This window comes from Juglans regia, chromosome 16 (genome assembly GCF_001411555.2).
Source record: "Juglans regia cultivar Chandler chromosome 16, Walnut 2.0, whole genome shotgun sequence".
Classification (NCBI taxonomy): domain Eukaryota; kingdom Viridiplantae; phylum Streptophyta; class Magnoliopsida; order Fagales; family Juglandaceae; genus Juglans; species Juglans regia.
In genome coordinates, this window is record NC_049916.1 from 1,896,695 (window position 1) to 1,917,920 (window position 21,226).

A 21,226-nucleotide genomic window follows, 5' to 3' on the forward strand; every position below is an offset into this window, starting at 1 on the left:
GATTGTTTTATAACATGATACACCGCGTACAGCTAATTAATTATCATGTGATTTTGGCCCATTATATATATGTCCCCTACCAGGCTACCACCACGAAAGTGGTCACATGCATTGCATGCTCATTAATTTGTTTGTTAGCCTGGCCATTCATTCTCAGCCCTAGCTAGCTAGCTACCTTTATATATCAATAATTAATGTATTAATAATCGAGTAATGTTACATATAGTCGTAAAGTATGCAAGTATCGTGCAGTCGTTTTAAAAAATAGTAAAATTTATTATTAAAAAATTAATTTTTTTCAAATAGATATCGTATTTATTTATTTTTTTAAAAATAATTGTGCGACATTTATAGACTGTAACTATTATTTCTCTTAATCACCGGACAAAAGTTCAATTCATGTCGGATTTTATGTTCTAAATTAATTAATTAAAAATACTACAATTAGTTAGAGTGATCTGATCTTAATCAAGTAATTATATATATATATATATATATATGCCACAATAATTATAAAAAATATTTAGGTCTCGGAACAAGATGAGAGGTTTAAGGAAAAGTCGTGAGCTTTATTTCCCGAACAGTCGCTGCTGTGGATCGAGGCAGGCAAGAACATCACACATGCATCTCAACATGATAATAATTATCATATATACAACGGAAAGATCAATTCCTGCGTAATGTTTGACAGCTCTCAAATTTTAAAAAGAAATATGTTATAGTAATAAAGATATATTATAAAAATAAATTTATAAATAAAATGTATTAGGTTTAATTTTATAATGAATTAGTTTTTTTTAATCTAATATTTTATGTCAAATTATAATAATTTATATTTTTTTATGATTAAAATACTTTTCTTATAAATATATAAAAAATTATTATTATTCCGCTGGACGAGGACTGGTCCGTCGGTGGATTCTCGGTAGGTCCCATGGTTATCTGAATACACTATACAGTCATGGTTACCTGGCTCAAGAGTCATGATGACGAAATAATTTCCTTTTTCCTTTTCCTTTAGCTATTAGGTGGCACAGTACAAATTAATTTCCTTGTAATTCTACTAAGAAGAACAATTTTAATTTCATTTATATGTATAAACTCAACACATTTTTTTTATTTCTATTTAATAACTCAGTCATAAAAGTGAGTAAAAATAACCATTCTTGTATCGCTTGCTAACTTGTGTATATTTGCATATATAACATATAGGACATTTAGACCGCGTTTAAATGTTGAGATTATTTTAAATTATTTGAATTGATCGGTAAATAATAATGTTTTGTGAATCATATTAAGATATGTTTGAATGTATGGAGTTAGTTGAATATATGTCTTTAAATATATCCGAAACATTCTCTCACAAAATTGATAAATCTCTCATGAGATGTTGGTGGGACTTTGATCCAAAACAATCTCGTAATTTTACTCTAAAATCATAGAAATCCATTTGCAAACCCAAATCTACGAGAGAATTAGACATGAGATTAACCTCCCAGTTCAACAAAGCCTTGCTTTGTAAATTGGGTTGGCATCTGGCTTCCAACGCCACCAGCATATGGAAGGATCTCATAACTAGTAAATACCTGAAACACTCCTCCTAGTTGTCTGTGCAGATCAAATCCTCTGACTTAAAGTTTTGGAAAGATTTGCTTAATTAGAGAGATTTTCTGGCCTCCAGTTTTTGTATGTAGATTAATAATGGAACCAATACTCGAGTTTGGAAGGATTCCTGGATCCCTACCCTATCCCCCCCCAATTCCAACACTTTCGGCCTCCACCTTAGCATAAGACCCACACATGAGTCTCTGAGCTGATTATTAAGAAATCGAGGAGATGGAACACCATTCTTTTACAAATCATGTTCTCTCAAGAAATTGCTAACGAAATCGAAAAGATCCCCTTTGCCCAACTCAATTTCTTTTATATCAATGATAGCCTGAAATGGGTCCATCATTCATCAGGAAAATTCTCGATTAAATCTGTCTAGGCTGCTGTGGTCTCCCAAAATAGCAATGCTTATGTGACAAACGACCAAAACTCTTCTACCTGGAAAAAAATGTGATCCTTGAAAATTCAAGATAGACTCACGAAAAATTTTCAATAACATTCTGCCAACAAGAGCTCTCTTGAAAAACTGCATCTCCATCTCTGAAGAACAATCACAGTGTCCTATCTATAATTTGGCTAAAGAAATCGTCTACCATTTCTTCATAGAATGCTCCTACTCTAGAATCTTTTGGAGATAATTTTCCTGGTCTCTTAACATCTCTTCTATTGGGCAAAACTTCCAAGACTGGATCATGTGCATCTTAGATCCAGCCCTTGGACTCCATATTCCGAATACTCAAGTCCACAAATTTCAAATTTTTGCTGTGTTTGCTATGGATAACATATGGTTCTATAGAAATCAGCTTGTGCATGACTCTCGTCATCTTTCTATAAAACAATTTGCAATGCATGAGATTTGAAAGAAAAAAAAATGAAGTGTTGGAGAAAAGATGGACCCTTCCCCCGTGGTTAAAGTCTCAATTACTTTTGATGTAGGGGTAAAATCAAATAGAAGCACCCCAGCTCCAATATGCCGATCACACAATGGAGTTATAATTTTCATTGTGGCCAACCAACTTGGGAGTTGCAACTCAAATCTAGGAGAGGCAATGGCAGCATTTATAGGGGAGTCAAAGAAGCACATTCCAGGAAATTTAAGAGCATCTCAGTTGAAGGAGACTCCCAGAGAATGTCAGTTTTGACAGAGCCAGAACATACACAAAACTGGATAGCAGAAGGTATTATAAGGGATACAAGAATAATGCTGGACAAGTTTGAAGCTTAGGAAGCCAAAAAAATATGTCGTTTTCAAAATCGATGCTACCACGACATTGCGCAATACGTAGCAGTAGAATTACTGGAAGCATCGCTCTGATCAAAGTTTCTCAATGCCTACTAGAGTTTCATAGCGGAAAGGATCCACCGGATGTAATTTATTAGCTGTCTTAGAGCATTAGCATTGGATTCATCATTTTTATCTTCAAAATTTGATGAAAAGTATATATTTTTCATAAATCCAAAACCTCTCTATCCATAACCTCACATTGGATTAACCATTAGATTCATCAAAATAATAATATAATATTATTTCGTTAATAATAATATTTTTAATTTATTTTTTTCATATTTGACAATTACACTAACTATATGTTAATTAATAATTTAATTTAATATTTAAATTATTATCTCCTAACTTAAATATATTGTGGCTCAAAATTGGGAAACAATAATTTAAATAAATAAAATAATGGTTATAGAGTGTGAATAGTGAGTCTTCAAATTTGAAGATGAAGATGAATGTATTGTAGCTAAAAGCTTGACATTTGAGCATATGATGAATCCAATACCAGGATTTTAAAACCAAAATATCAAATTTTGAAGATTGGACTCATTTGATGAGTCCAATGCTAATGCTCTTATAGCTTTATATTTTTATAGTTTTATAGTTCTATATTTTTGTAATGTCTGTAATCTATAAACTCTTTGTATCTATCTTTACTTTAATGCAAGTTCTTTTCCTGAGAAAAAAAAAAAGTAACTGATCGAACCTTCTAAATTAACATGATGATTTTCAACTCGAATTTTAGATTCCATAATCCAACAAGAATTCTTTGGTTCCGGTTAGTCAACAGGTACGTACAGCTTCCTTCAAAATAGGGTGGGGGCGCCCTACTTCAACTTTAAAAAGATAGTACATTTTTTTTTAATAATTAAAAAATAAACCAAACTGTAAGATGACACATACTAACGTACGTGCTACATAATTTTGAAGACCCCTCATGATCATGTTAAAGCCTACTAATATTAATAATTTCTTTGCACATGTTTTGACCATGTAGTCAATTAAAGATCTATATCATTAAGTACTCTATATATACCTTCCATGCATTTCCATGTGACTTTTATTGGTGCGTAGGACCATGCATATATCTTTAAGCTAGCCAATAAATTCGGTGATAAAAATCCAGAATCTTATGATCTCATGCAGTGGGCACTGGGCGGGTGGGTGGATATGCGAATTAAAGCTTCAATAAACTTTTCCAGGAAATTTAAAGAAAAATACTTGGGATCAAGAATGATTCCCCAAAGTTACTGATGTTTTTTTATTTAGTAATTAATAAAGTGATTTTTAGTAATCCGTAAATATTTTAAAATGTTTAAAAATATTTTTTTAAAAAATAAAAATATTTGCATTTATAATCCCTACATGTACAAGAGCACCCTTCTCAATACGTTGCCGGTAGGCCTGCAACCCAATCCACCAAAGATAGATTTGGGATCGACCCGACCCGACCCGACAACAAGCTAGATCAAAACAAGTCCGACCCAACCTGCGGCAGTCGGGTTGGGTTAAAAAATCTCAGAATCGAATGCTCACATCTTTTCTTTTCCTTCATTTTATCTACCTTACTCACCTCCAAATGGTGCGTTGAGTCCTTTTATTTCTTCAGCCTCATACGATGCATATCTTCTCCCTTCTTCCACGATGCATTGAGTTTCTTCACTTCACTTCCTCTTCCATCAATTCCAAAGCCCTCTTTTCAAACTTGGCTTCTTCCTCACAGCAATAACTTTCTCTCTCTTACCCTTCCATTCTCTGTCTTCATAAGGATTATAACACTTTTCGTTTGTCTTAAATGATCAGTTTTTAGAGAAAATCTACTACGCCTAAAACAATTTTCAAAAGGCTATCCTCTCTCTCTGAAATGAATCTGCAGGAATGAAATCACTTGAACCCACAATCAATTTGAAAACTTTCCTAAAAAAGCTAAAATCAAGTCAATAGATGTAAAATCTAGACACGTTGAGAATTCGTTTCAAGAACCTAAATTATATTAAAATCTAGACACATTGAAGAACTTGTCTCAAGAACCCAGATTACAATTATGAACGCCACAAAGATTGTGATTTATCTTTAATAAGTTCAAAAGTTCAATCAAGAACAAGAGGAGTAAACTCAATTTACAATAAAAATTCAATATTGTCTAAGGAAGAACTTGTGTTGGATGTCTACAAGGTATTTAAATACCTAAATCCCAATTAACTCTAAGCCAAAACAAGGCCCATTTGACCCAAAATACCCATGGATGAAAAGTATCGCATCTACAGTAACACGGCTACAGTACTTCTTGAAACCCTAATTCAACAAAAAAAAAAACATATGTGGGACAAGCATCCTCAAGCACGATTATTCTAGATTAATTCTTATGACTAATAAAATAAATCATTTAAATGATTTAAACAAATTGAAAGCCTTCAAGAACAATAGACCCAAACAATAACTCTAAGTCATGTCTTCCACAGCTTGTATCAAGTGGATCAAAACAGGTTCCCCTTCTTTCAAGCTCATCTTGAGTGTTGGACTCTTACTAACTTCATCCCAAGTGAATTACACTAATCATTGCATTGCTTCTTTTATCTTCTTGGCTCTTGATCTTGTAATTGGCCCCTCTGAAACTTGCAAAAGATCTTTAAAACTAGGTCCATCTTGGTGCCTGTTACTCTCTCTCAAGATTCAACCCATTAGTTCCCCTGCAACTTCATGGGCATTCCATAGGTTGAAGTTCGCCATGGGAGAATATGTTGGTAGCCCATTTTCGCCAAGGATCTAGAACTAAATGAGAAAGAAGGCAAGATGCTTGGTTCTCATGACAAAGGTAGCTGGATTACGAGACCTACCATCGCCATACTTTTCTTTAGCTTCGTGCCACCATAGGATTACGAGACCCACTAGCACCATGACCACAGACTTGGGAGAATTGGAACTGAAACAGATAGGAAGAATCCACACATGAGTGCGACGAATTTGGAGGAAATGGCTTACCACACTTTCAATCAAAACACCCAATATTTTCGTGTTTAGATTTGATACTTGCGACAATGAGTAGCGATGGTGAGCGGCGCGATGGACTTGTAAGGTTAGGGTTTTCATCCGTGGTAGTGCGGTATTTGGAGCCTGAAGGCTAGGGTTTGAGAGAAGTGAAGGTACTTGGGTAAGAACAATTTTATACTTTTGTCGGTGTAATACAAAAAATTCAAACCCATTATTTATCGGATTGGTAAACCGATCATTGTAATGACCCGACATGTGCCAAGTCAGGTCGGGTCGAGTCTCACAGATCACTCGGTTTGCCCGGTCATATGCACAGACCTAGCTACTGGACCAGATTTAGGTTGCGTTTGGATGTTGAGAGGAGTTGAGATGAGTTGAGTTTTTTATGAATAGTAATGAGTTGAGATTGTTGAATGAGTTTGATGGAGTCCATTTAAAGTGAGTTTAAAATATGTTTGGATGTTAAGATGAGTTTAGATATATTTTTATAAAAAGTTGTAAAAGAAATGAGTCCCACCATTATTTTATACTGTTCATGTTACAGTAAAAACGGAATACTTTCCGTATCTGGTGCCAAGAAACTCCATGGGTTTTTAATTTGGCTCCATTGGCACTGTAGCCATGCCGCCAGCCTTGACCATGTAGGCCATGGAAAATTGCCATACGGTTTTTTTTTTTGAATTGTGAATAGTGTCCGTATTCTTTGATTATTGTTATTCAAGCTGCCTTCTTGCGATTCCAACTAACATTCCTAAGGCGCGCGATCAAGATTAACGGATTTTGAAGTCACACGGGAGTTTTCAGATTGTTGGGGAAGAAGGACAGAAAAGAGAGAGGGAGAGAGGAGGCTACGTTTTAACGAAAAGGAGAAAAAAAAAATTCAAGGAGGCAGACGAGTCAGGAATCTCTGCAAAGGGGGAAAATATCGCGTCCATCTACAGTGTAGAAATGAGTTTCAAATTGAAACTAGCTTGAAAGTTCGTTTGGATGGCAGACGAAGTTCAAAAACAAACTAAGTTCAGCTACTTTCAACATCCAAACATACCCTTAAATCACCAGGGCTGTACACAGTGTACATGATTTAGATATATATACTTTCATGTACGCAATTTAGCGGGTGAGAAACAAAGAATATCATGAGTACTGTTTGTCTGTCTTTATAAGTACAATACAAGGAGATGAAGCTCGCTCATGCCATTATGGCATTGGCCTCTAGTACGTACTCATCGGCTTAGAGCGTACTATTTTAATTTGTTCTAGGTTGGTGGATAGTTGGGGTCAGATATATTATAATTAGTATGACTCAAATATTAATCCTGTTGGAATAATTAATTAGTTAATTAGCGTTTAATTGCGACTACTTCTTGTTTAAACTTTTAATACTGAATCATGATTTCCGCCTATTGCATGCATGGTGAAAACTATTACCTAGCTAGTACTTCATTTTACGAAAAAATTATTGTTTATAGATACAGTGATAGAGTGTGCAAATGTCGCGTAATTTTTTTAAAAAATAATAAAATTTATTATTAAAAAATTTATTTTTTATCATTTGATTTTCATATTTACTCACTTTTTTTAAAAAAAATTACGCGACACTTACCTATTTTACTATTACAAATATCATTTTTTTTATTTTGAACTTTATAAGGTGGTTTAATTTTTGTTCTACTTGCTTTTTTTTTTTTTTTTTAATCAAAAGAAAGAATCAACTCCGCATAATCTCTATCGACAACGGATCGAAAATCAAACACATGTCATGTGCCTTTCTTGTCAATTGTTTTTTTATTATTATTATTATATAATTATAGTACTTTATTATAATATGGCTTCGATCGACTTGGGTCCAGTTGCTTATTAGTGTTGGATTTTATTTGACACGTACGATCTTTATATCTTTAGTTATGGGACACGTGACATGCAATAATCTGAAGGGGTCTAGAAGTACTGGACCCAAGCCAATTTCTTTTGATAGTATATATAAGTACTACTTATAATAGTATTCAACAAAGAAAATATATATATATATATGTCACAAGGAATTTACGTACGTACGTACAAAAGCTAATTAATGTATTTAATATATATTTGTATATATATATATATATATATTAAATTTCTTTATACTATGTTTTGATCAACTACCTAGAATATTGATCAAGTGATCTTTTGAAATTTTAGGAAGCCTAGCTCCTAACTGTATACATTAATTGTTAATGTTACTTGTATCGATCTTCAGGATAAAATTAGATGCTCAAAATAGGAGTACTCACGCATTATATATATTAATTTATCCCTCCAAATCTAATCTCTACACTTTAAAGTACAGAAATGATAGAGCTGTATTCTGATGCTAAACTTTCAATGCCAATATGCCACTAATTATGAGTAATGACCACTATAAGAAAGACCGACTATTGTCATTAATTTATTATAATTAAAAAATTATTTATAATTAATTTTAATTATAAATAATTATTTCGTTAGAATTAATCGATCATAAATAAATAATTTTTTTTTTTTTTGTTTTAAGTGAACCATGCTTGCATGGCCTAATTATAATTCAAATTATAAAATGAGTCAAAGCTGTGGACCTAGCTAGCTAGTACAACCTTTACATGAATGTACGTGTGGTTCTGCAGTACTCCTTTGGTCCATCGTTTTAATAATTAATCTGACTTTGGTTTTCCTTTTCTTTTTCCTTTCCATGATCAATTTCTTCCTCACTAATTATGCGTGCGCTCAATATGTATACATAAGTTGATCCAATGTTCGATTTAGGTGGTATTTTTTGTATCATGAGTACACATGGGTATATCACACTACAACAGATGATGTTATGGTAATTTCAGATGATCTATAAATAGTAATAAATAATAATAAAAAAATAATAAATAATTTATAAATAGTATTAATAAGGTAGTCTGATCAGATCTCAAATCACCTTACTAATGAAACGTAGCCTTAATTTTAATAAAGCAACGGTAATTAATATACAATATTTTGAAAAAAAAACATCCATGCATGGAGATGATTATTGATAAACTAGGAGGGGAGAATTTTTCAAAACCAAAGACTTAGGTGCCGTTTGGATAGTGAGTTGATGAGATAAGTTGAAATGAAAGTTAAAAGTTGAATAAAATATTGTTATATATTATTTTTTAATATTATTATTATTTTAGAATTTGAAAAAGTTAAATTATTTATTATATTTTATGTAAAAATTTAAAAATATTATAATAATAAGATGAAATAATTCTTATATGGAAACCGAATATTAATGCATGCATGCATGCATCCATGGTCGGGATAACGAATTAGCTAGATGAGATCGGACTGCAACTAATTAAAGTACATATATAGCTAAAGCTCAGGCTTAACGTCAAGAAAGGGACAAACGTACAGCTTCTAATGTTGTTGAGATCCCCAATATACTCATGCATAATGAAATTAAGAATCGTTATCTTTAGTTCCAATCCACTTACCTGACTGGAAAAGCTAGCTTTATAAAGCATAATTATGGCAATGCTATAGAAGAAGGCCGTGATGATCATGAATGCATGGCCAGGACTTGGCTTCATAATTAAGACAATCACACGCATGCACGTACATCACGATCCCCCAGCTCGATCACTTGGTTTTCTTTTTCTCATCCACAATGATTTTTTCCTTCCCAAATCTATGTATACAAGTATATAGAATATTATGTACGATACGACCATTAAAAAGAAAAAACATGAACATAGGGAGAGAATAGATAAGAGAGAAATTAGAAAGTTTTTACCCGATCGATCGACCGCTTCCTCATCACTTGCTCTGTCGCTTTTCTCTACCCCTTTCTAACACATCAGTGGCCCGTGGGTCACAATAGGAAACGAAGGGAGTAGCGGCCAGCTCATGCCCTCGCAAGACATCGACCTCACACCAACCCTTCTTTACTCTCTCTCTCTCTCTCTCTATCTCTCTCTCTCTCTCTCTCTCTTATATATCCATACCACTCCAGCACTCCTTCACGTACCCTATTACTCCATTGATACAACTCAATAAAGTGCTCTCTCTCTCTTTCTATATCGTTGATAAGGTTCGAGGACTCTGAAACAATGGGTTATAACAGGCTTGGGCAGCCCGACAAGCTGGGTGGATCACCCGAACACCGCCTCAACCCACCGGAATACGCAGTGGCGGCCCCTCCACCTAGCACCCAAAAGAAGAAGGTGATCCTCCTAACACTATTTTCAATCGCTCTAATCGTGGCATCCGGGGTCTCCGCTGCTCTCCTGGTCCGGCTACAGAGCAGGTCTTCTGGGAAACCCGAATCTGCGATCCTTCGCAAGCCGACCCTGGCTATCTCCCGGACCTGTAGCAGGACTCGTTACCCGGACCTCTGCGTCGGCTCACTCGTCAACTTCCCAGGCTCTGTCAACGCGTCGGAGCGCGACCTCGTCCACATTTCGTTCAACGTGACGCTGCAGCACATGAGCAGGGCACTCTACATCTCCTCCGGGCTCTCCTACCTCCAGATGGAGCCACGCGTACGGTCAGCTTACGAAGACTGCCTCGAGCTCCTGGACGACTCTGTTGACGCGCTCTCGCGGTCCCTCGTCTCAGTCGCACCCTCCGGTGCCCCCACCGCCTCCACACACGACGTGATGACGTGGTTGAGCGCGGCACTGACGAACCAGGAAACGTGCTTTGAGGGGTTCGCGGAGCTGAGAGGGTCGGTCAAGGATCAGCTGGCGGCCAGGTTGAAGGACTTGTCGGAGCTGGTGAGCAACTGCCTGGCTATATTCGCGGGGACAGACTCGGACGACTTCTCTGGTGTTCCAGTTCAGAACCGGCGTAGGTTAATGGAAACAGAGATTCCGGTGGATAATGCTGATGGTTTGCCGAGATGGTTGAGTCCCAGGGAGAGGGAGTTGTTAGATTTACCGATATCGGCGGTACACGCCGATATAGTGGTGTCCAAGGACGGGAATGGAACTTGTAAGACCATCGCGGAGGCGATTAAGAAAGCGCCTGAGAATAGTTCTCGGCGGACGATTATTTATGTGAGGGCAGGAAGGTAAATCCGAATGTCTTTTCTCCCGGCCTTTATTTTAACTTTTTTTTCTGAACTATTTTACAATATTTTTTATAATATATTTCATAATTATATTTTAAAATAAAAAATATTATATTAAAATATTATAATTTTATATCATGTATTGTTAAAGGTATTGTGTATATCATTTTTTTAAGAGTTTTGCTAAACAATCTTCATCATATTTTATATTTCATTTTTTTTTTTGAGTTTATTCTTTTTAAATTATTAAAATTTTTTATTTATTATTTATATAATAAATATTTGATAAAAAAATAATAAAAATTTAAAAAAATATAAAGTGTAGAGTGTTAAGTTGCGAAGATTTTTTATTTTTTTGAAAGTAAAAATTGATGGTGAATGGTTACATGAACTTTTCCATTGCTTTTTTGTCTTTGATGGCAGTGGCAGTGAATGCCTCATTGACTTCAACCCAATAATAATGCAAACTGTATTGAGAATCAATATGCTCAAAATGGAGGTCTTCGATTCGACCTCCCTCCCCAACTACACATATATATATATATATATATATATATATATATATATATGCTTCTTTTTTAAGTATATATGTTTTCTTACGAGATCTTGTAAATTTTATATTGAGTTATAAAGTCTAGCTAGCTGTATCATATAAATATATATGCAATGGATCACATTACTTTAAAATTTAGTTTTTTTTTTTTTTTTTACGTACATAAATAAGTATCCCTACCTGTACTTGATCACATGACTTACTATGAATTTGTACGTGTTTACTTTCCTATTTCTTCTATTAAAAGGCTGATGCTACTCTTTATTTTATTTTATTTTTCTATTTTAATCAGACCGATTCACGTGTTATAGGTGGCCTTATAAGCTAGCTCAGTGTCACTTAAACTACGACACATTTATTAGTGCGACTTATAAAATAATAGAATGAATATATAGTAATTGATCATTTGAAACTTACTTTAACATAAAAAATTAAAAAAATATAAAATGAATATGTATTATGTAGTAATCGATCATAGAATGAATATATACTTATGTTTTGATCATGTAAGTACGTTTCTTTTAGGTACGAAGAGGATAACTTGAAGGTGGGAAGGAAGAAGCAGAACTTGATGTTTATAGGGGATGGGAAGGGCATAACCGTCATCTCGGGTAGCAAAAGTATATACAATAACTTGACGACATTCCACACCGCATCCTTCGGTAAAGTCTCTTTCACTATATATATATATCGTTCGTCACTTTATTCTTCGTTGTCGTTGAATTTTATATACATTATTGTTGTGTGTGTGTGTTTTTTTTTTTTTTGTTTCTGAGTAAAAACCTATGGGCCATCGCTATACATGATTTGAGAAAGTAGAATGTTGTCTGTCTTTTTCTAGTTTTGATCATGCATGCCATCACATTAATATTCCTCTTTACAATTATCCGAACGACCCTTTCAAAGTTACTCCTTTAGTCGGTATTACCATCCGAAAACTCCACCGGCCTCGACCTTTTAACTCCTCCTTTTCCTTTCTGAATAATATGTTTATAGTAATGAAATATATAAGTGTGATGCAATAATTTTTTTAAAAAATGAAATTTATTATTAAAAAAATAATTTTATTTTCATGTAAATCTCGTATTTATTTAATTTTTTTAAAATAATTATACGATACTTATATAGTCACGATGACAACTATCATTTCCCTTTTTATTTTTACGTGCCAAATCTATTTATTCCAAGTAAAAACATAAGTTCACGGATTCAGCTTCAACACTAGGCAATCTTAAAAGTTCATAAAACTTTGAATCTTAAAGATGCTGTCTGTTTCTTTAATTATCAAACTAGCATGTTTTCGTTTCTGTGTACATCCTTATCCCTACCAACCTACATACATCAAATCATGTTTAATATTACTTACAATCGTAAATATATATACAAAACAGTACTGTCCCAAACTTTGGAGGTGGCTACAATTTAGAGAAACAATATTATTGGTGATGGGTCATGGATCATAACATGTAATTTAACCCTTAAATTAAATATTTGGTATAATTCTCGTCGTTAAATTCACATGACGTCTGACTGGCTTAACTCTTTTGATGGACCCACGCTGCAGCGGCAACCGGAGCCGGTTTCATAGCACGGGACATGACCTTTCAGAATTCGGCGGGGCCAGGCAGGCACCAGGCAGTGGCACTCCGCGTTGGTGCGGATCACAGCGTGGTCTATCGGTGTAACATCATTGGGTACCAAGACACGCTGTACGTCCACTCCAATCGCCAGTTCTTCCGCGAGTGCGACATCTACGGCACCGTGGACTTCATATTCGGCAACGCAGCCGTGGTTTTCCAAAACTGCAGCCTCTACGCTCGCAAGCCAATGCCCCTACAGAAGATCACCATCACTGCCCAAAACCGCAAGGACCCGAACCAAAACACCGGCATTTCCATCCACGCTTGCCGGATCCTCGCTACCTCCGATCTCCAGGCTTCTAAAGGTAGCTTCCCGACATATCTAGGCCGTCCATGGAAGCTCTACGCGAGGGTCGTGTACATGTTGTCCTACATGGGTGATCACGTTCACCCCCATGGATGGCTAGAGTGGAACACGAGTTCGTTTGCTTTAGATACATTGTATTACGGGGAATATATGAATTATGGTCCGGGAGGAGCAATAGGGCAACGTGTCAATTGGTCGGGGTACCGAGTCATTACGTCGACGGTGGAGGCGAGCAAGTTCACCGTTGCACAGTTTATCTATGGCTCATCTTGGTTACCGTCTACCGGGGTGGCATTCTTAGCCGGTCTATCCACCTAAATTACCCTCCCTGCCAAGTATAATATACGAGATATTAATGTACGTACGTACCGCTTGTTGGCCTTGTATAAATGCATGCTGGCAGTTTTTTTTTAGAATTCCTTAATTAATCCAAATTATTATTTTCAAATAAAACTAATTTTTATTTTGTCACGTCAATATTTATTATTATTTTTTATATCAACTTGGTATTTACCAAGTCGGTATTTATCTTTTCTCACATTTCAAAGTACTTGATATATTTTGACGTGACAAAATCTTAATTGTTTTATTTAAAATTAATAATGGAGATTTAAGGGATATATTTTAGGGCATTATTTAAATATAATTAAAGCTTGGGTTTGTTTTTCTATATGTCACCTCTTTGAGTAATTATTCATATTTATCTAGATTTCTTGTTTATATTTCTTTACCCAATTAAATTTATAGACCTTAAAATATTATATTTTAAAAAAATAGACACATGATTAACCGGGTTCATGGAAAGTGTATGTCTTCCCAAAAAAGAAATGGAAAAAGAAAAACTGTTTTCTTATTTCTTTTTTATGAGGGCAGTAATGACATTTTGGTGTTCTTATTATTATTATTTTTTTTTTCTGACTTGGGGTTGCTTGCATCAATGTGGGTAGGTTCCACATTGTCAGAAGTTAGACCGAGATTTATGAATTGTGTCGGTGGCGGTGTCGGTGGCGGTTGGAAGAAGAAAATTCTCGGGCCTACTAAAAACTTATCAATTTATATATCAAAGTTCAATTACATTGACTTTTAGCCCAATACATTATGGGCCCACGTCTAATAATTTATATCAAAGTTCAATTACATTGACTTTTGGCCCAATACATTATGGGCTAGGACTTTTCTCTCTTAGCATAAATGCAAAATATGGCATCGAAAATGGTCAAGTCGGCTTCCTACCATAAAGGAAAAGTTCCGATTTGATAGCACTAATTTATACTGATGATGTTTTGTTTTTGCTTTGTTAAGTAAAGAGACAACATAAATTGAAAAAACTTTGAATACAATATAGTTTGTATATTTCAGTTATTTAATTTTTCGTTGATATATAAATTCATCATATACTATAGATGAAAAATTCTTCGTAATTACCCACTTTAGCTTGTTTGGAAACAGATTTCATCTCAAAATTCTCATCTCATCTTATTTCATTTTCTTTCTAAACATAATTCAAATATAAATATTTTCAACTTAACCATTACAACTTTTTCAAACTAATTTTATTCAATTTTTTCTTTCTCTTTTCTTAAAATCTAAAAAATACTCAACTCAAACAATTTTACTACTATTTACAAATTATCTTACTATTATTTACAAAATTTTCATCTTATCTCACTCTCCAAACTAGTGAATTTTACTATCTTACTATCTTAGAGCATTGACATTGGATTCATCAAATGAATGTCATCTTTAAAATTTGATGAATTTGTGTTTAAAATCATTACATTGGATTTAACATATACTAAAATTTTCAACTTTGAGCTACATGAGTACATTTAAGTTCATCTCCAGATTTAAAAACTAATTGTTTACACTCTATAATCATTATTTTATTTACTAAAATTATTATTTCTCAATTTTAAATCATAATATATTTAAGCCAGAAAATAATAATTTAAGTATTAAATTAAATTATTAATTAAGTTAATATAATTACATAATATGAAAAAAAATATTATATTATTATTTTAATTAATTTAATAATTAATTTAATATTATAAAGTTATGATTAAGAAAATTTTAAATTTATAAAAATACGTACTTTTAATTAAATTTTAAAAATAAATTTAACAAAATTAATGACAATGCACTTACTCCCCGTTCACATGTCTATGAATAGGAACAAACCAAAACCAAAGTACTGATAAGAACAACTCAACTTGAATGATCGATCCACTGAAGTGGAAGGACATTGCTTCTCTGATTGTCGGATGGGACAATTTGCATAAAGTCACCGCCCTTTTTCAACTATTTTGAAAGGTGCAATACTTGTCTTCTAGTGTTAAAAGACAAGACAAAGTGACCCTGCCATACATACGGCTATAGTACTTCCCTGTCATAGTCCTTCCAAGGGACGGACTATGAAAGCACACTTATCAAACAGAAAACTGTGCAAGTGAAAACTCAGAAGATGATCAACGTCTAACTTGCTAATGTAATTTTCTTTTATATTTTAGGAAAATGAAATTTGAAAAACAGCCTGTATTTTCAAAATCAGTTTGTTTCTATTGTTAATACAATTTTGTTTGTATTGCATATTTAAAAAGGAAAATGCTACGAGTCGGACGGGATGGTTAGGGTCGATTTACACTAGGGCTGTGCAAAAAAGTACGTAATCTGGTCCGTCCGTAAGACCTGGTCTGTCCATAAGACCCGATCTGAATTGACCCGATCTGAATTGACCCGAAAAAGTGGTTTAAAATAGATTGCGGGTCGATCCCGCTGAAACCGACTACACGTTTTTAGAATTAATCTCAAACTCTAGCTATCAGCCTTCCCCATTTCTCTATGTCGTCATCACCACTTGCCGTCGATTTAAAGCATGAGTTTGAGCATATTATACGGATTGTTGATCCATTATTCAACCACAAGGAAAATTCTCAGTTTTATGCCAATTTGGAAAAACAAAAAGAACAAAACAGAGTATTTCATCACAAAAAAATATCCAAACCTGATAAACTACACGAACGAATGAATGCTTAAATTGAAGAAGAAAAGCAGAGCTTGCTTGCATCAACCGTGAGGAGCTCGGTCCAAGCACCATCCAGGAATCCCCTTAAAACCCATATTGAAGGCTCTGCCAAAAATGTCCATTTCATCATGGGTCCGATAAAAACCAAGATGAAAGTGACAACGCAGCACCTGAGAGGAGAACCCATTTCATCGCGGGGCCACCATTGTCACCGTTACCTGCGAGTGCCACAGCTAGAGCTGACAGGATCCACGCAGTGATGACTCTAGGAACGCAGCTGCAACCATGGCGAGCTATCCTACTCCAGGAATGCAGCTGCAGCCATGGCGAGCTCTCCCACTCCAGGAACGCAGCTGCAGCCATGGCGAGCTCTCCCACTCCAGGAACGCAGCTACATCGATGACTCAACGGTTACAGTTTCGTTTCGACTTCCTCCTCTCACTCTCGCTTTCTCTCTCACCCTGCGTTTGTGTCTTGTACAGAATGACAAATAATTTCACTTGGTTAAAATTATAATCAACACTCGTGAACTGCTCATCAAACTCATCAAACGCGGGCCGGGTCGGGTCAGGTCAGGCCATCTTTCTAGTCCTCGAAGCTAGGTCGAGTCGGGTCGATCCTAAAGACTAATCAGATCAGTCGATGCTCACCCCTAATTTACACTATCCAATTAACGAGTCACGTATGACTTCTAGTAAATGAAAAATAGAATTGCTTGCAAGGAACCAAATCCTGTATGCCTCCTCAGTGTCCTCCCCCCCTCGATCCTTGTGCCTCCTCCCCCCCCCCTCTCCCCCCTCTCAATTCTAATTCTCGCCCAAATTTTCTTTTTGAAAAAGTGAGAGAATGAGTCTATTTTCTGAAGGCCAAGCTACTGAGAAGAGGCAGCTATCTCCAAGGAGAAAGCGAGTTGGAAGTCCCTTGTTTGGAGCCAGTAGCAGCAACTGTGTTGAAAGGTCTCTTCCACTAAGGAAGAGAAATGTCAACCAGTTGAGCAAAGATAGCAATTCTATTTGTGACGATTGTATATTAAATTCTCCAAAGTCTACTGTAAAGCATGTATCTTTGTTGAGAAGCAAGCTAGATGAAATTACTGCAAGACCAAATCATAACTCTGATATTCCTTTTCTTCCTTGCACAAGTCTATCTTGAAGTTATCATTCCTTCCAATCGAAAGCCATGAAATTCTCCTCATTGAGGAAAAATGTATTGGTTGTTCCAGACGTGATCCAGAAGTGCTCGATCAAATTTTCAAGTTTTGAACTTGACTTCTCTCCACAAGAGAGAGAGAGAGAGAGAGAGAGAGAGAGAGAGAGAGACCTTGGAAATCAAAAGGGAGGAGACCGAAGTTCAGGAAAATGAGAGACAAAAAGGGGGGGAAATATTTCCTCAACATGCACCTAAGATGAATAATGTGATTTTCTTACATGTCCATTTTTTATTAGAGGTGTGAAATACAAATTCACACCATGTCCAATTTGAAGCTTTTTCCATTTGAAAATGTAACTTTAGGACACCCTCTTCTAATCTTTGCAATATTGACTTTTGCCTTATGCATAAGGGACATTATAAAACAACCTAAGGGTGGTAATCTGGGTTCCGCGTTGGGTATTAGGGTATACCCGAAACTGAATTTCAAACCCAAGCAGTGTATTGGCCCAGATTAACAAGCCAAATTAACCCGGGTTATGACTCGGGCTAATACTCGAGTGAAACCAGATTTTTGAAACCCAAAAATTCAGGTATCGAGTTGTACCCCTTTTTCTTTTATTATTTTTATAAAAGCCTATACGCCTTAATGAAAGGGCCAAACCATATGACCTTACTCCAAAAAGACTAGTCAATAATATAATTAGAGCTCCATTGAAATATTATAAAGAGCAAGAATTTATTATTCTCAAGTAATGTGTGATCTCATACACTACATATCCTTACATATCATATGAGGTATCACAATTTTCTTTTAAAAAAAATGATGTCAAAAATCATAATTGTTTTTATTACATTTTTTTAAGGAAATAAATGATGTTGAAAAGCATAATACATAATAGTAATGCATTGAACATTGTTCATATTAATAAAAATATATAAAAAATAACTAAAGTTAGAAACAAATAATTACCTTTTTAATTAAATGCATGTAAAAAATCTAATATTCATCCTGTAAAATGCATGCAACACACAATGCAATCCACTATATATTATATCAGCTCTTCTAAGGGCAGCGGAGGGTGGGGAACCTCCGCAACATTGGCTGGCCACGTCAGCTGATATTAAAAAAAAAAAAAAAGGCGCACAAACGTGCCATTTCTTTGTCTCCTTTTTATTTATTTTTTCCTTTTGGGAGAAGAAAATAAAAAATTGAAAATGAGGAAAGCTGAAATCAGAGAAGAAAAAAACGAATGAAGATGGAGAAGAGCGAGAGGCTAAGAAGGTAAGGGATTATGGGAGCGAGTCAGTGACCCATTGTTTCGGAGGTTTTGACTTGGTTTGAACATGTTGGTGGCTTAGTTTTGTTTCTTAATGATGATTTGATGAAGATTACTAATGTTGATTAGTGGGTTTTTGGGTGTGATTCTATGGGTTTAGATTTTCTTCATCTTGAATGGGGTTCAGCTTTAATATTTTGCTTCAATATTCAAAACTGAGATTTTGGTCGGTTTTTGTTTAGGAATTAGTATGTTACGATGAGTCTGCTTGAGGTAGTATAGGTTAATTTTGATTGGTTCGGGAATTGCCTTCTCCTTCCCTGAGCCCAAGTTGTAGGAATTTTCTTGTTTTAATGGAGAAGTTCAATAATTTTCTTGTTGTCTTCAACCCATAAGTACATGACGTCCCTATAGAAGAACAGACAAAGATGTCGTCTTAGCTTCCTCGTTTGATTTTGTTCTTCGACATCTTGGTTTTGGGTCAAATCCTTGTCTCATTTGAGCTCTTAGGCAGTACACTGTGACCCATTTGCAGCCCCCAACAAAGAGCCACTTGTGCAGGAGTCTTCCCCAGTTTTTTTGCAACCCAAAGGAGAATTGGATTTTTAAGGACCTCCTTTTTTATAATCTCCATAATGGGGAACCTAATAGTGAATAAACCTGAAATGAGAAAAAAGTTGATAATTGAGTAACCAGAAAACAAAGCCTCTAGCTTCTTTGTAGAGAAATTGCTTACTCCAATGGCTCGTGCCTTGCCAGAATCATATAACGCCTCCATTGCTTTCCATGTGCTTGGTATGTCTAGCCGTGTAAGGTTTTCATATTTAATGGAGTATTAATGGAGTAATCGAGAATAGAGGACGGTACAGGGTTAGTGGAGGAGAGTGAGGATGGAGAAGATGAAAAGCAAACTTCTGTCTTCGTGGGATTGGGCGTCGTGGGGATGGAGAAGTCCCGAAGTGACAAAGGGGATCAAAATAGAAACGACGTTGTTTCTATTTTGCCATGTTGGACGTGATGCTGCGGGAGTTCTCCAGGTCGGTTGCAAATAATATTTTTTAAAATATATTATTTGGTATTTATATTTTATACGTTACATTATAAAACAAAAAATTATAAAATATGAGTTACAAAATCAGTAACATGGTTTTTATCAATAATTTAATCTAACACCAAATAACAATCTTATGTGAGAGAAGAGAGATGTGCATAAGTCCAATCAAGTTTATGCATTCTTCAATTCTGCCATCATAAACTTGACATAGGAAAGATGACAATGTCAATAAAGCACAAGAAAGAAGACAGGGTCAAACTCCAATACACAACAACAAACACTGTTTTAAAGCTGAATATGCAATACTATGGGCTTTCACTGTGTTTTCATTAAGTTCGGAACATAAAACTAACTAGCAAGCGGCAACCTCCGCAAAAGAATCAAAAGCTCTATGCTTGTAGACTTGCAAATTTTAAGACTAAAAATATCATCTCTTATAGTTAACGTGTGATGACATGAGTGAGAAATCATGCATGGGGATATACTTTGTAGTGAAACAGTTGCATCTACTGCAGCATATCCACGTCTGTTTCCTCATTTAGAGTTGTGAACTGAGTCAAGACCTGGCAATCATGTGTCAAATTTGTGACTGAGTGAGAGGGCCAAGAGCATCAAATCTGAAGTTAGGTTGCGTTTGAATAATGAACTGATCTGAGATATTTTATGAATAATAAAAAAAAAATAATAAAAAAATATAAAAAATAATAATAAAATCCAAACTATCCCTTAATTTTTAAAGATTAACAAGTGTGATAAATAGCAGGTCAGATATATCATTAAAGATATCATAGGAAGTCAAAACCTTTGAATAAGCTTCAGAAGTAAATAATAATTCCGAATCAGAAAATTGAGATTCCTTGTCTCATAAATGCCCTATATATGTCAAAAGGAAGTCAGATTAAGGAGGAAACTAATCTCAATTTAGATTCCTTGTCTCATAATCCCCTATTTGGAACTTAAACTGAATTGATCTCATTTAATTTTTTTAATTTTTTTAAATTTTTACATAAAATATAATAAATAATTTAATTTTTTAAAATTTTAAAATTTTAAAATAAAAATAACATTTTAATAATATTTTATTCAACTTTTAATTTTCATCTCATATCATATTAACTCATTATCCAAACCTCTCATAATTATAACAGTGATAGGTTTTTCCACAAAGGATTACATGTGGGGAATTCAGGTATAAGTATAATTCTTACATATTAGAAGATATTTGGAAACATTGTTCATCCTGTCCCATCTTATTTCCTTTCAAACATAATT

General features: G+C 34.8%; 1 protein-coding gene across 1 annotated transcript; it reads left to right on the plus strand.

Annotated features, from left to right (window-relative positions):
- Positions 1 to 9,878: 9,878 nt before the first annotated feature.
- On the plus strand, positions 9,879 to 14,153 carry LOC108981470 (probable pectinesterase/pectinesterase inhibitor 61). The gene is made up of 3 exons (XM_018952657.2): positions 9,879 to 10,946; positions 12,025 to 12,161; positions 13,064 to 14,153. Exons 1-3 carry the CDS (start codon positions 9,985 to 9,987, stop codon positions 13,762 to 13,764), a joined length of 1,800 nt encoding a protein of 599 aa, XP_018808202.2. The 5' UTR covers positions 9,879 to 9,984; the 3' UTR covers positions 13,765 to 14,153.
- Positions 14,154 to 21,226: the final 7,073 nt, after the last annotated feature.

Excerpts from the sequence above, each read along its gene's own strand:
- LOC108981470 (XM_018952657.2), top strand. The coding sequence starts at position 9,985 with ATGGGTTATAACAGGCTTGGGCAGCCCGACAAGCTGGGTGGATCACCC. Across the intron at positions 10,947-12,024 it reads ATTTATGTGAGGGCAGGAAG|GTACGAAGAGGATAACTTGA; the intron begins GTAAATCCGAAT and ends CGTTTCTTTTAG. Across the intron at positions 12,162-13,063 it reads ATTCCACACCGCATCCTTCG|CGGCAACCGGAGCCGGTTTC; the intron begins GTAAAGTCTCTT and ends CCCACGCTGCAG.